The sequence below is a fragment of the Rhamphochromis sp. 'chilingali' genome (genome assembly GCF_963969265.1).
Source record: "Rhamphochromis sp. 'chilingali' genome assembly, chromosome: 16".
Lineage (NCBI taxonomy): Eukaryota > Metazoa > Chordata > Actinopteri > Cichliformes > Cichlidae > Rhamphochromis > Rhamphochromis sp. 'chilingali'.
The window spans coordinates 27,687,499-27,703,034 of record NC_137943.1 but is presented as its reverse complement, the minus strand read 5'-3'; the positions used below and the strand labels follow the sequence as shown (position 1 = coordinate 27,703,034).

At 38.5% G+C, this 15,536-nt stretch overlaps 1 protein-coding gene across 1 annotated transcript; it reads left to right on the top strand.

Moving 5' to 3' along the window:
- Positions 1-10,070: 10,070 nt before the first annotated feature.
- Positions 10,071-13,870, top strand: LOC308383582 (uncharacterized protein; the record flags this gene model as incomplete). Its single annotated transcript, XM_080861625.1, has 4 exons — positions 10,071-10,119; positions 12,688-12,987; positions 13,066-13,350; positions 13,752-13,870. The coding sequence occupies 4 exons, from the start codon at positions 10,071-10,073 to the stop codon at positions 13,868-13,870; spliced, it is 753 nt and encodes a 250-aa protein (XP_080717751.1).
- Positions 13,871-15,536: the final 1,666 nt, after the last annotated feature.

Genomic DNA, 15,536 nt, shown 5'->3' with positions numbered 1-15,536 from the left:
ATATTCATGTAACCACAATAAAAGGAGTGCTATGGGAAGCCTGGCTGAGAGTCTGATGGAGGTCAAGTGGTGGAACGACGCTTGGCTCTAGCCAGGTCTCCCTCATGCATGAGTAAACCAGAGAACTCTGCCTACTTGTGTCTTGCTTTGCAGTGTAATTATATTGTCTTCAACGTTCCAGCGGATGGGTTCAAGCTACAAACCTATCACTAACAACGTCACTCTCACCGGTAGGATAAGTTATTTTTAGCCAATTACAAGTTGAATCTGATAGTTGGGGTTGTTAGTTAAAATACCGTCATTAAGAAGAGGCCCAACCAGTTGATCTGATATCCTCGTGTTGGTGTTGTTCCCAGATCATCATACTAAATGTTGTTCCAGGATCAACATTGCAAGTGACCAATCAGAATGTTGTGACGTCATACTTTTGCGACTTCGGGAAAAACCGGCGTAAAACAAAAAACTGTACTTAAGCTGCGAGAAACCGCCTCTGTCCGCCGATCAACGGACCCTGACCCTAACCCTAACCGTAACCCTTTAATTAACAGTAAGCAGAATTGATATTGTCCTTGCAACATTGGAATTTCATAAATGCACGAATGGCTTGGCGCGCAAAAGAATAACGTCACAACATTCTGATTGGTCACTTGCAATGTTGAACCTGGAACAACATTTTCATGATGGTCTGGGAACAACACCAACACGAGGATATCAGATCATCCGGCACAACCAATGTGTCTATGCGAGCTAATTTGCAATGTGCACCGCTGGCGCAGCCATTTATTTTTTAATGCACCTTCTCAGATTAATTCACTGCGTGTGGTGCCCAGGGCTGGACTGGGACAAAAAAATCGGCCCGGGCATTTTGACTAGAGACCGGCCCACCAGGTATTATATATGGCTTTTCCTATAGGAAAAAGCCATATAACTGACTGTAAAAAGTCAGCACAACAAAAATAAACTCCACCTAAACTTGGTTTATATCTGACCCAGATAGACTGCAGGTAATAACTTCTTACCTGAAGTTCAGTTCACCTGACACTCGGACCGGCGGCCGCCTCGGGTCTCTCCTCCTGCCTCCCCTTTCCCTCATCCACCTGCCAGCCTCCACCACTTGCTAATGTTACTGAATCTGTGGAAGCTCCGCCATAGCCAATCCACCACCTTTCATTGTTTATACCGTTACAAAAAAAAAAAAAAAGAATTAAAAAAAAGCATGTGCCCGGTATGCCTGATGGCCAGTCCATCTATGGTCGTGCCATCAGTTAACCCTGAGCCCAGGGTTGCCGACCCCTGTTCTAGATATTTTAATAACAGAAGTACTTGGAGAAAAATTGTTCCAACATGTCTCCAAGCACAGTGTGGAAAATATGTTAAAGAAATCTTAAATAACAGTACAGGTCAGCTGAGAGTGAACTCTTTTTCTGACAGCTGAGGCTGTGACCCGCAGTATGGTGAACTGGAAGCAGTACTATTGGATCTTAGTTTAGCATTTGGCAATATTTTTATGTAAGCATGGGCACGTTTTTTTTTTATTTGTTTGTTTATCAAAGACAAAGCAAATGGAAGATCGTGAAGGACCTCAGCCATCCCAACAACAGACTGTTCTCTCTGTTGAGGTCAGGAAAGCGATTCCGCTCCCTGAAGACCAACACAGAGAGACTGAGGAGGAGCTTCTTCCCGCAGGCGATACGGTCTCTCAATCACACCACCACACAGTACTGACCCACACATATGGTTCTTACACACACACTGGACTTTCTGGACTTTGGTTTTGCACAACACTGGTCACTATATTCTTCATTTCCGGTTAATACTTGTACAGCTGCTGTTATTGTGTATATATTTATTTATATTTAGATTTCTTCATACATTCTTATATAGTTCTATATTGTGTATTGTGTATTTTGTTGTACAGTTATTTTATTTTCAACTTTAATTTATATATTTTATCTTATTCTTCCCAGTTAAATTTACCCTTCATTCTAATTTGTGTTGTACAGTTATTTCATTTTTAACCTTAATTTATATTTTATTCCTTCCTAGTTAAATTTACCCTTTTTAATTTTTCATATTTATTTCCTATCTTATTCATAGCCTTTCCTTTTTTGTTTTCTTTAGGTCACGAGCAGTTGTCCAAGCATTTCACTACATATCGTACTGTGTATGACTGTGTACGTGACAAATAAAATTTGAATTTGATTTGAATTTGAATTTGGTATTAACTAAGTGATATTCCACCAAAGATGTCCAAAATGCTTTTAATTGGTTAGATGTTTCTGTCAAATTATAATTGATTCAATTCTGTAAATTTCTAGTTTGTTATAAAAACTGTTTGAATTAATAATTAACTTACTGTCTGTGAAGGTTCTTAGTCATCCAGGTCATGATAGTATAAGGAGCTCGGAAAGAAAAGTGTCCTGACTTCTTTAAGTTGCTTGAAGATGTTTCACGTCTCATCCGAGAAGTTTCTTAAGTTCACACGAGCCAAGGTGTGAAAACGGATGTAGGTCACAATCAGGCAAGGTTTCGGGTAAGCTCATTGTAAAACCTAGCCTCACCTATCATGCGATTTCCTGAGCTGAAATGACCCATGTACACTGTACAGCATACACTACATTGTTAAGTTTGTCTGAGGAATGCCCAGACCTCTCCACCATTTGACCCTAGAACTCAAGAAGATGAACTGATGTCCAGACACTTTTCTTTCCAAGCTCCTTAGACAATTAGCTTACTGCTAAAAAAAAATAATTGCTGATCAATTCCCAACAAGCTGATTCTGTTCTTCTGCGTTTTGAGTGAAAGATGTTCAGAATTGACTTTCTGGGATGTTTTTAAAGGGTGATTGATTGATTGATTGATTGATTGATTGATTGATTTATCAAGACATTTTTTTTTCAATCAACTTGTGATCATAACAAAAACACATGCAACCAACAGAAACAATAAACATGGATGTACTTGATTATGATATTATTATAATTATTATTTGTCTTTATTTAGGGCCTGAACATGTGTTCGTGGAGCATGGAAAAGACTTACTTCTGGATATAAAAGGCTCTGTTGCACTCACCGAAGGGGCAGATTTTTTCTGGAGATTTAATATCATTCACATAGTAGCTAAAAGTAATTATCTTAATTCAGTAGTGTTTGGCACATATAAAGGCAGGGCTAAGATTTTTGTACAAAATAATTCTTTGCTGTTGAAGAATGTGCAACACAGTGACAGCGGAGATTATATTGCAATAGTAAGTGGGGAACAAAACCAGAGGGTAGCTGAATACAAGGTCATAGTCCAAGGTAGGTTTCTATTTTTATTATAACTGTTAAATACTCATGCAGCATAGACCAGCTGTAACGCTCTTTGTGCCTGTTGTTGCTCCTCAGATCCAGTTTCTCCAGTTAACCTGACAGTGGACTCTGTGGACAGCAGTTCAAACTCCTGTAACCTCACTGTGACCTGCAGCACAGTGGATTCTCACATCAGCAGCAGGTTTAGATGTGACACCCAAAACTGCTCTCATGTAGAAAATAGAAAAAAAGCCAAGCCCTGTTCTTCCACTCTCATTATTTATTTGCAGCAAGACTTCATCATCTGTAATCACAGCAACCAAGTGAGCTGGAAACACAAGACAGAAAAGATAACATCTGACTACAAGACACTTTCAGGTAAGAATAAAAGACAATCTCACAAAGGGTAGCTGAATACAAGGTCATAGTCCAAGGTGCATGTTGAGTATTATATAAGCACAGAACCACAACAAGCAGTGCAAAATTAATCATATGAAATCATTTGTCTGCTTCTATTTATCTGAAATAGAATTTAATAGCAAACTGATGTTAAAGACCTGGGTAGATAATGTTGATAATTAATTACTGTTCATTCATAAATTTCTTCCCATTAGTAGTGCTGCTTTTTCAAATGGAATATACCCATTCATTTTTGGGAGAAGTATTTGCATAATATTTTTATCATGCATTGTATTTGATGTAGTGTTTTGTTTTATGTTCTCCACCACAGATATACCACCAAATTTGTCAGTAGCTTCCTAGTGATAAAAAAAAGAAAGAAACTGAGAGACTAAACCCACATTAGCAGCACTTTTGAATGTGACACTGAAACTCAGACCTGCTGAGAATCAGCCAAGAAAGTCACAGCCTTTGGTGCTTGATTTCAATTTATAGGTTGGAATTAAGCTTAAAGAGTGGGAGCAATTCTTTTTTTAAAATAAAAATTTAGTGTTTCCAATTAAATATGTTCACAAACTTAGAAAAATACAAATAAGTACATGTGGAACATTGGCTCATAAAAATAATAACATAAATCTTGAACCTTTTTGTTAGGCTTACAAGTAGTTTGTTGTTATGTTTGACATGACAAAAAGCAGAAAGTGTTAGGTTTTGTATTGTTGATTGTCATTTATGCTTAGAAATATTTAACCATATATGCTTAGAAGTATATAATCATTTGTAGATTGAAAGAATGTCTCATCCTAGGAGGTCTGTAACAACTCTGTGTAGCATGAAGAGGGGAGTGCGTTCACTCCTCCACAGAGTGTCCTGGCATAGATCACATACCCCCTAGGAGAGGTTTTATCTTTTCTTATTGATATATGGTATAGCAAACACACGTATATCTGTTTGAGTGTAAGAGCCTTTTGTTTAGATGGACCCGTTAGACTCCTGGCACCAGCGGGTCACATCTTGACCTCACACAAATCACACACACACACACACACACACACACACACACACACACACACACACACACACACACACACACACACACACACACGCAGTATTCTTTGTTCACATGTATACCTATGTAAGATGTTATATGTTAATGACCCTATGCATATTCATGTAACCACAATAAAAGGAGTGCTGTGGGGAACCTGGCTGAGAGTCTGACGGAGGTCAAGTGGTGGAACGACACTTGACTCCAGGCAGGTCTCCCTCATGCATGAGTAACATGAAGAACTTTGCCTACCCGTGTCTTGCTTTGCAGTGTAATTATATTGTCTTCAACGTTCTAGCGGATAGGTTCAAGCTACAAACCTATCAGAAAGAGTGAAAAATAATTGATTAAATATTGAAAACTTAAAACGTGGTATTGCATAAGGTCTTTCTTTGGAGCCTTTTATGCATGTACTTGCATGTATTTTGAATTAGAGTTCACTAAGTTACAAAGTAAAAAAAAATTGCTATTAAATCTATTTAAATTCAAATTTAGACCTTAGTAGTTTTCTTTTGACCATCTTGTGCTTAATGTCACATTCTGGATCTGAGTTTGTGGTGAAGTCATGGTTTTCTGTGTTGCAGGTTCAGAGACTCCCTCTGATGGCATCTCCATCTGTCTGCTGAAGGCAGTCCTGCTCTCCGTCAGTCTGATCATCATGGTGTTGGCTGTAATCAGTGTCTACCTCATAGCAAAGCATAAGAAGAAAAGATAAAAATGGACCAGACTACAAACGTACATAAATACTTCACAAGAAAATTTCACAGGGCATGTATTAATAATTTTTTAAAAATCTTTTCACTTTGGAAAAATAATGCTTTACTCAATGTTGATTTTTTTTTTTTGAGGATTTGTTCTTTAAAAAAAACATCAGCAAAAACTGTATTTATGGGTCCGATTTCGCCTAACTGTGTGTGTTTCCAGAACACGACCAGAAGAGGGCAGTGGGTTACTGTTGTGTAACGTGGAGTAAGGAGAGATTCATGTCCTCTTGGCTGCACCGTGCCATCACAGCTGATACCCAGCCTTCAGTTCAGTTCAATTTTATTTATATAGCGCCAAGCCCACCAAAACAACTCCCTGATAACGACTGTGTGATGACTATTCTTCCCGCCCCATGAAGGACACCTGGATTGGCTGGAGGACTGTTTACTTAGCCTGATAGGCCGAAGGACACTGTCTCAGCTAAACTATGGACACGCACACACATACACTTACACTGATAAGCACTCACTCATCCCCCTCCCTTTCCAACGCCTTCGATGCTTGTGCCCTACCGGGGATGATAGCAGTCAACTGGACCAGCACAGATGCTGCAGGACCGGATGCGCTGTCTACGCCGGCTCTCTCTTACCCTTTACCCGCACCTGTTGCTTGTCTCGTGTTTCTATGGTGTATTGATAGTCATGTGCTTTTGTGCTGAGGTGTTTTTTCTTTTATCAAACTGTTCTCCCACTAGGAGCTCAGTCTGAGTGGAGTTTTTTTTTTCTCCTCCTCTTACCTCATGTAGTGTATTTTCGTTGTTTTTTTCCTATCAGCCTACCTTCTGACATGCCTGCCCAATGTGATGTTTGTGTAAAGTTGGTCAGAAGGTTCCTTTGTGAGTGCGCATGCGCCATTAGCGTGCTGCCTGCTGTAACCCCTAATTTCCCTCGGGATGAATAAAGTATTCTGATTCTGATTCTGAAATCACAACAGCAGTCGCCTCAAGGCGCTTCATATTGTAAGGTACACCCAACAATAATACATACAGAAAACCCCCCAACAATTATGACCCCCTACGAGCAAGCACTTTGGCAACAGAGGGAAGGAAAAACTCCCTTTTAACAGGATGAAACCTCCAGCAGAACCAGGCTCAGGGAGGGGCAGCCATCTGCCACGACCGTTTGGGGTGAGAGAAGGAAGACAGGATGCTGTGGAAGAGAGCCATATGAGGCTTATGTGTTGAAATGGTCACAATGCTAGAAAGACCTTTTCCCATTCTGATAGTAAGTAGATCATCTATAAGGTTTAAGATCAAAGATTGAAGTTTGATCTAAATGTTAACAGAGAGATGCAGTCTGAGTAGTGAAAATGCAAATTCTAATGTTTGTGTGTGTAAACGCGAATCCATCATCGACCTGTTTATTCATGTCGGAGTTTAAGAGGATAAGAACTATGTCACCAACCCATCATTATACTTTTGAACAAGAAAAATAGAGTTAAATGTTGTAAAGGTTAAACACAGAATTATTATTCATATGTGATTTTTCTGATAGTTAATTATGTGCAATACTGGTCAGAACATAATCTGTAAATTTAAAGATGTTTGAGGCTAAAATGATGAATAAGGAAAAGTAAGAAAAGAGAATAATGATTTTAGAGACAGGCCTAACTCAGGCCTAGCTGTAGAAACAGCCTTGAGAGATATGAGTGTGAGTGTGTGAATGAGAGCATGCTAAGAACACTGAATGTCTGACTTTTAAAGTGTATGATTTAGTGAAAAGGGGGATTGCATTGAATATATTGTATTTAATGAATATGAATGACAAACGCAAAAGTTTTAAAGAAACAAGTATCTGTATTAAAAGGAATTATGTGAAGTGAATGTGCTAATGAAATCTCAACTGAATGAAGTCATGAAATGAAATGGCCTTCGCCTTAGTTAAAGTGGGTGAAAGGTCATAAATGGAAAGAATATTGAGGTCTGGCTGAAGATCAGTGAAACTTGTGTAAACATCTGATTGGTTGGCTAGATATTAGAGAGAGATAGGTGGGGCGACTGGGCACTTGATAAAGCATAAATTGCATGGAGGTCTACTGGGTCAGTCTGCAGCAGTTCAACCCTTTGAACTGCTCATCTTGCAGTTCAAAGGGATTCCAGAAGTTCACCGGTGAAAATTCTAGCAGAGGTCCCAGGGGGAGATTGGCCAGTGGACTGAAATTGCAGACTTGGATTTGGCTCTATTTCTGCTCATCATCATCATCATCATTCACATGTTGAATTATAATTCTGAGAAGGTTTGGACTTCCATTATTTACCAGGTGGATCGCAGAGTCTCAAGACCAGGGTTTGCCCTGTGAATTATAACTTTGAGAAATCCTGCTTTCCTAAACATTTCCATTAACACAGAGCACTGAGGTGGAACACATCTATGGTGCTGGAACTGTCTCACCACCAACCTCTCTCACCCCAAAGATAAGAAAAAATCAACATTAGCTTAGAGTGGGTTAATTAAATGAGTAGAATTGATGTGATTTGATTATACTTCTCTTATTTATTTTGGCTTTTGCTTAGCTCCTGCCAAGCTGCTGTAATAAAATCTGCAATTCAAGTCTAAAATGTGGATATTCTGTTTTTAACCCCTTGTGAAACAATAAAGGCGTATATATGAGTATTAATCAATATTAGTCCAAATAGCATTCAGGACCTTTAGAGGCAAGTGCTGCAGAACAAATAAACGTTAATGGGTAAAGCAACCTTTATGTTTATGTTTTTCTTATCAAGTTGAAATCAGGGTAATTTATGCCTGAGGGACAGCTTCCTAAGTAAATAAGCCGAGACCCCCCACATCTAGCTCATCTAAGGGAACACCTTGGTATTCCCAGGGCTACTAGACAGAGGGAATCTCTCTACTGCAACTAATGATTATTTTCATTTTCAACTAATCTGCCTGATTTTTCTTTAATTAGTCAATGATTATTTTAATAATTATTATCTCTGCTTCCTGTGGGCAAACCTCCTGTTCTAGGCTAAAGTACCTCACCTGCTCAAGTCTTCCCACCTGTGAATCACCCTGTTGTCTCATCCCACAGCAAGTTAAAATTATGACCCAGGAAACATGAATTTGAAAATAATCAAATGTAATTTTAACATTACCATCAGGCTAAAAAATGAAATTAATCAAAATATTAGGTAATATAAATTAAAATGCTAGTAGTATTTAAACAAAAATAATAATAATGTGAAAATAGTAAACTAAAAATGGCTAAAATAAATAAAAATAAAGTGCTCAATGCCAATTAAACTGACGTCACAGCTCAAGGGTGTCGTTGCTTTTTAGAGCTCGTGCACTGGAGTAATGCTGTCGTGGAAGTAAAGCTCCGCTTTGCACAGTCTGCTTTTAATTTTGTGCGTTTTCTGTGAAATACTTTCACATATTTTAAATTCCCCGCCTCCATTTTTTTCCATCCTCCTGTTTGTTCGACTACGTTCTTCCTCGAGTGCAGTTTTGGCAGACGTTATTAGGCGGTACTGCCCCCATAGCTTCCTGTAGTGTGTTGCAGTTAGAAAAGCGCATTTATTACGTGGTTTTACCATATGACGCATCGACGAGTTTTTATAGTTGATGTCATTGATTATGGAGACGAATCGTTGCAGCCCTGCTCTCTTCCCCTGGGCCTGAGCATCCCCAGAACACCTGGCACAGGAGTTGCACACAGGGCTTTCTAGTCAGATGCTTGAACTACTCAGTTGGCTCCCTAGGTGTGGAGGAGTAGGAGCTATACACTGAGTACCTCCCAAACTACCAAACCCCTCACCCAGTCTCTAAGGAAGAAGCCAACCACCTCTGCTTCCTCAGCGGGATCCTCCTAGTAATCCTTCCACCGCTCAATGTTGGCAGCACACCATCCACACTATGCACCACCAAAGTACCACTTTCCCCTCTGGCAGTTTCCAGAATCACTTTGACGCTGATGAAAATCCTTTTTTTTCCATTTCCTCGCCAACTCAACTACAACATCAGGTGTTTAAAATAGTAATTCTGGGTAGTCTACAGGTCAATAGTACATCTGCTGCAAAATATTAAGTACTCAGTACAGTTTTTTCTTTAACCTATTCTCAAGTTTATACAGTTCATACACTAAATTCTTCGATAGTATAGGATACACTTTACTACTACACTTCTTTTTAAATGTTTTTTTAAGACAATCTGTTTGAATTCTTATTCAAAGTAAGGCCAACACGTTAAAACTGACAACAGAAGATATCACTTCTGCATGAACTTTTCCTGCTCTTTTGTGTGTTAGCGAGGCGAGACTCAGCTTTTCCTGTGAAAAAACATGCCCTTTTAGATGCATATTGAAGTACTAGTACTTTTTTGTGCACTTACATTTAAAACTGTTTCCTTAACAATTATTTCAGTTCTTTCCAACAATTATTAACTGGTGCCAAAGGGCTCTGAGAGGAAATTATAGAGGAGATGTTTTTGTGTTTGTTTTTGCGCTGACAGTCTGTGACAAGGAAACAAAGTTGTGAAAAGAGGTGGGCTTTGTGGGTTCCATCATTGCTGTAAACAGAAGTAACACACTGATGGCTTTGATGGTGTTGCATTAAGCTTAAGACTATACAATGTTTTTCTTGGTGGTACTGGCGCTGCTGTTCTGCACTGAGGCACAAGGTATGAAAAGATATCTGCCTGATCATTTACACACAAAGCAATGAGACATGTTTTGTTGCTGGTGTGTTATTTCCTGTTACGTTTTGTTTTATTGTGATCAGCAAACTGAACACCAGGAACAACAGTGGCAAACAGGAAAAGAGCAAACCTTTTATTTTATAGTAGTTGTTATTTTTTGATTAGTAATGAATATGTGTCATCTGTAATCATGTACCATTCTATTAGAGCAGTATGGAAGAGGAGGTTAGTAGCACGAGTGGCTTTGTTTAATATTAACCCCTGGGGGATCTTGGGTCGATTTGTGGCTATTTTCAAATTTCGATTACATGCCATTTGCACAGTGTTGAATGGAATATAGCGAAAGTCTGCAAAAAAAAGTTTGGTCACATTTACTGTTAAAATTTCAGTATGACTTCCGGAAATTAGCTTCAGTGGCTAAGCTAGCGATAAACTTACGCTATTAATCCTAGGGTCGATTTGTGCCCCATTGAAACCCTTTATAAACGCTATTTTTCACTGCAGGATTTATACCGTTAACATCTGGGTGATGGCTTAGGTTTCGTTTTTGTTTTGGAGAAGAGGCCTTAGAATTGTAATTTTTTTATTTGTCCACCGGGTGGTGCCCTTGCTCCACATTTGACCCGGGGCTGGAAAACAGCGGGCTGCTTAAAGAGACCTGCGGGAAATGACGCCTCTTTTCCGGCGTGCTGCAGCGGCTTCGCCCGCTGATCGGGCGGGACAATTTTCGGCCCCAGGACCGTTTGAGGTTGGATTTTTTTTTTTAATCAACAGGAAATGACGTATTTGTTGTGACGTGGTACCGGATGTGTGTGTTGGAAAAAGGGGTCCGACGCAACATGCCCCGGTCATCGTCGCGAGTCAACCCGGGAGCATGCACCGATTCCGGGCTAGAGGAGGAGCATTTGCCGCCTGGAGACCATTTTCTGGTCCTGAAAAAAAAATAAAAGGCGATCGAAATGACTGTTTGTGCCAATCTTTAGTCCATCTAAAGGCCTAATTATAATAACAATCAAATATTACTTCAAATGTTTTTTTGGGAAAATATTTAGTTTTTTAGTTTTTTTTTTAGTTTTTTTGTAATTTAAAGGGTTAAAACAACGAAAATATAATTAAAACTTTATATGAATATTTCAGGGAGAAGTAGTTTTAAAAGACTGACCAATTTAAAGTGAAAAAAAAAATTAATATTTAATATTTTTATTGCACTTTTTGGGCGTGGTCGATAGTGTGCATTTTATGAAATGCGCTCCTGGAAAAAAAATAAAAGGCGATCGAAATGACTCTTGGTGCCAATCTTTAGTCCATCCAAAGGCCTAATTATAATAACAATTGAATATTACCTCAAATGTTTTTTTTGGAAAATATTCAAGTTTTTTGTTTTTTGGGGCAAAAAAAGCAGTGCGCTCATGTGACGAAACCGGGATATAAAGGGTTAAAATCCGCGAAATGTAATTAAAACTTGACATGAATATTTCAAGGAGAAGTAGGTCTAAAAGATTGGCTAATTTAAAGTGGAAAAAAATATTAATATATAAATTTTTTATAGCACTTTTTTGGGCGTGGTCGATTTGTGGCTCCTAAGACCAATAGTGTATGCATTTTTCTAAGATCCCCCAGGGGTTAAAGTCTTAAAGTACATCGTGATTGCATTCGATGTGCTTCTTTCGGAGTCTGAAGACGATTTGTCAAAGTAGTTAATGGAAGTAAAGGTTCTTACCTGTTACTGCCAACAATAATGCCAAAGTAGTGTGCTATGAAGCAAGATTAATAGGTCAGTGAGGTGACCCAGAATTTTCAGTTTTAAAAGGTGGTTGTATTTGTTCCTGGATATGTTCACTATGGTCACCTGCTCTCGAGCTCCTTATGTTCCAAGTTTTAGTTTGAAATCCTGGTGAAATGCCGTGTTTTCACTCATTCTAAAAATGTAATTTTCCGTATTCTCCTGGTGTGACGCAATATAGATTACAGATTCTCTACTGGAGTATGTTTTATTCATGAAACCTCGAGAAACGTATCCTGTTAACGCCACAAAAACAAGCCCTACTATAGTTACCATAGCACAAACAAAAATAATTTATATTAATTTGGTCATAATGAAAATATACTGTATGCCTCTGTCATTTTACACTGTTGGAGCTGGAACCAATATAGCACAGATTATACAAAAGTGATTTAAACACCTCTCATTAGGCTATTGGACAGCTCAATGGATCAAAGTTTCAGAACTCATTGAAGATAAATGGTGCGGTAGAATATATAATATTACTAATAATAACTAATGAATTCTCAAGACTCTCAAATCACAAAGCAGCACTTTTAACAGACAATGTAGAAAAAGATCTTTATATTCCGACACATCTCATTAAAAAGTCATTTTTGTTCATGGTTTCATGAACAAAAAGGATTTTTGTGTATTCTCAATTCATTGTGCATGTATTATTTCAAGCCTTTGTTTTCATTTTCATTATTGTATCTGATAAAAGTAAGGAATCACAGGTGAACATGACATGATTCTGACAACACATTTTTGTTTTTCTGTTCTTTTAGGCCTCCAAAACGTGTTTCTCCTTCATGGAAGTGATTTACACCTAGATGTAAAGAAATCTGTTGTACTTGACAAAAAGACTGACTTTTTCTGGAAGTATAATATTACTAATTATGTTGGTAAAATTAGTTATAATAAAGAAGCAATATTGTTTGACAGTTATGAAGGAAGAGCTGAGGTCTTTGGACGGAATTTCTCTTTGGTATTAAAGAATGTAAAACACAGCGACAGTGGAGATTATACTGCAGTTGTGGTTGGAGGACAAGAGCAAAGTATAGCTGAATACAAGGTCATAGTCCAAGGTACGTTTCTCTTGCCAGTACAGTTTTTAAATGTTGATACATCAGAAACATCCATTCACAGTTTTTTTTATTCCCCAGATCCAGTATCTCGTGCTGAGCTGACAGTGGACCATCTTTCCAGCAGTTCAGACTCCTGTAACCTCACTGTGACCTGCAGCACAGTGGAGTTTAACATCAGCAGCATTTTTAGATGTGATGCCCAAAACTGCCTGCAAGTGGAAGAAAAGAGCTTAAACGTCTCAAAATATTTTTATTCTCTGATTGTTTACTTGCAGCAAGATACCATCTTTTGTAATCATAGCAACAAAGTGAGCTGGAAAGCGAACAAGAAGGTGATCAAGCCGTACTGTGAAAGAAAATCAGGTAAGACCATCAGTAAATTGTCCCCACCCGCAGATATGTCACCAAATGTGTTGGACTAACAACTTACTTTTGATGAACAAAAAGATATTTCTTCTGGTGAGATTATTATTGAAGTCAAAACAAAAATGTAACATCTCACAATAATTGTTGTTGGTCTGAGTAACTTATCTGTTTTCAAATCTGCTATTGCACAAGCTCAGTCACTGAAACTTTGCTATACATTTCCTTTATTTGGAAATAAAAAGTTTGGTCAGTTACAAAGTTCACAAACTGCTATTCACATTTTTTAGAGAAATTAGTGGTTTAGAACTTGGGCTCTGTTGTTGTTCAACGTTTGGATTAGCTGTTTGGATATGCTGTTTTCATTTTGTGAGAAATCTGTCTGTTTTCCTGTGTTGCAGGTTCAGATGGGATCTCCGTCTGTGTGGTGAAGACAGTCGTGTTCTCTGTTGGTCTGATTATCATGGTGATTGCTGTCATCAGTGTGCATCTCATGGAGAAGAAAAAGAAGCAAAAATAAACCTTTCTAATGTATATAAAGCTCAGTCTTATGTAGAAAACTTCTGTGCTTGTTTGTTTTTTCACTTGTAGCAGCTTTGGTTAAAAAATAAATCCCTGTTTCTTTATCTTATACAATGAAAACACAAAGTTGTGCATAAGAAATGTAACAATGCACTCAAGCCAACATCATACAGTACATTTAAAGACAAGAAAACATTCATGATTATTTATTAGTTAAACCCATCATGAAAATGTTTGAGGATTTGCTCCTGGGGCAAATGTGTTTCTTAAACCTCACCAGAAGAGGGCAGTGTGTTACTTTTGAGCTGGTCTGCCCACCTGTCCAACACGATTACCAAGTGATTGAATTCCTCTGTGCAATTTCACAATGCAAGAAATGAAGGCCATCACCTCCCCGTGCAAAGACCAAAACATTAACATATTACCAGCTGACGAAGGGAGGTGCACTGTTGTATTCAGCTCAGCTGATTATCTTCCCACGATTACTACACTCCTCAGTGACAATACCTATGAGACCCCACAAGCATTAACTTGCATAAGAAAGCCATTGACTGCTCTAAGTATAACCATCTGTACCCAGGGGATGCTATAGCCTGTGTATACGGACTTATAAAGATCCAGAAAGAAGGAGTCCTACTCAGACTCATCATTAGCAGTATAAACTCAGCCACCAACAACATTTCCTAGCACCGCGCCACTATCGGAGCTAGAATGTTTTCCCTCCAATCAGATTTGCTGTTAGAACTCTGCCTTCACACCACTTATTTTAAATACAACAAGGGTTTTCACTGACAAAAGTGCCACTCATTGTAAGTAGCCTTGACACGGAGGAAGTGAAAGTAAATCTTTGGGCTCTTTCACAGTGACAGCACCTAGCCACCGGTACAGATGTGGAGGAAACCTGGGTTAAAACCAAAACCCAAGAAGTAGAAGCCTTCGCTGTTCACATCAACTCAGTGGATAGAAACATGAAATTCACCAGGGAAAATAGAAGGGACAACTGTTTGCCTTTTGATCAGTATGTTAAATGAGTAGTAAAAGAGACTGTTCTAATGTCTGAACTTTGTGTGTCTGTGTGTACATGATCAGGAAAGGACTGAGGCAGCAAACTGAACCACAACTTCTTTGGGGTATACTGTAGTTCTTAACAGCCACAAACTAAACCTTGCGTGAAATGTGATAAACGTGATATATGCATTTAATATTTACTTTCTGAACTATAGTAATAATCTTTTGTTCATCTCCTTCAGTTGTAAGGAGTTAGCATGTAGATGTAACAACCAATGTTATAATATACTGCATATACTGTTTCATACAGCATGCAGGGTGTGTTGCATTTACGTTTTACAATCTGTCTTTAAAGGAAGTTCAGTCAAGCAGAGACTTCCTGTCTGCATAAAGTTGGGTTCAAATACACCTACACATCTCTCTGTTTGACGTTTCACTTTGTGCTTGCTGTTGTGCCTGTGTGTAGAGTGCAGGACAAATACTTGTTACTCCCGTAACAGTCATTATTGCACATGATTCTGCTTGAAGTCACTACTATGATTTTACAACAATATATCTGTGATAATTTATTGGGTCAAGGTTGCCCTCTCTCACAACGAGTCGATAAATACCAGCCGCACTGCTAACTTTGTCAATTAATCAGAGAGTGCCAGAGG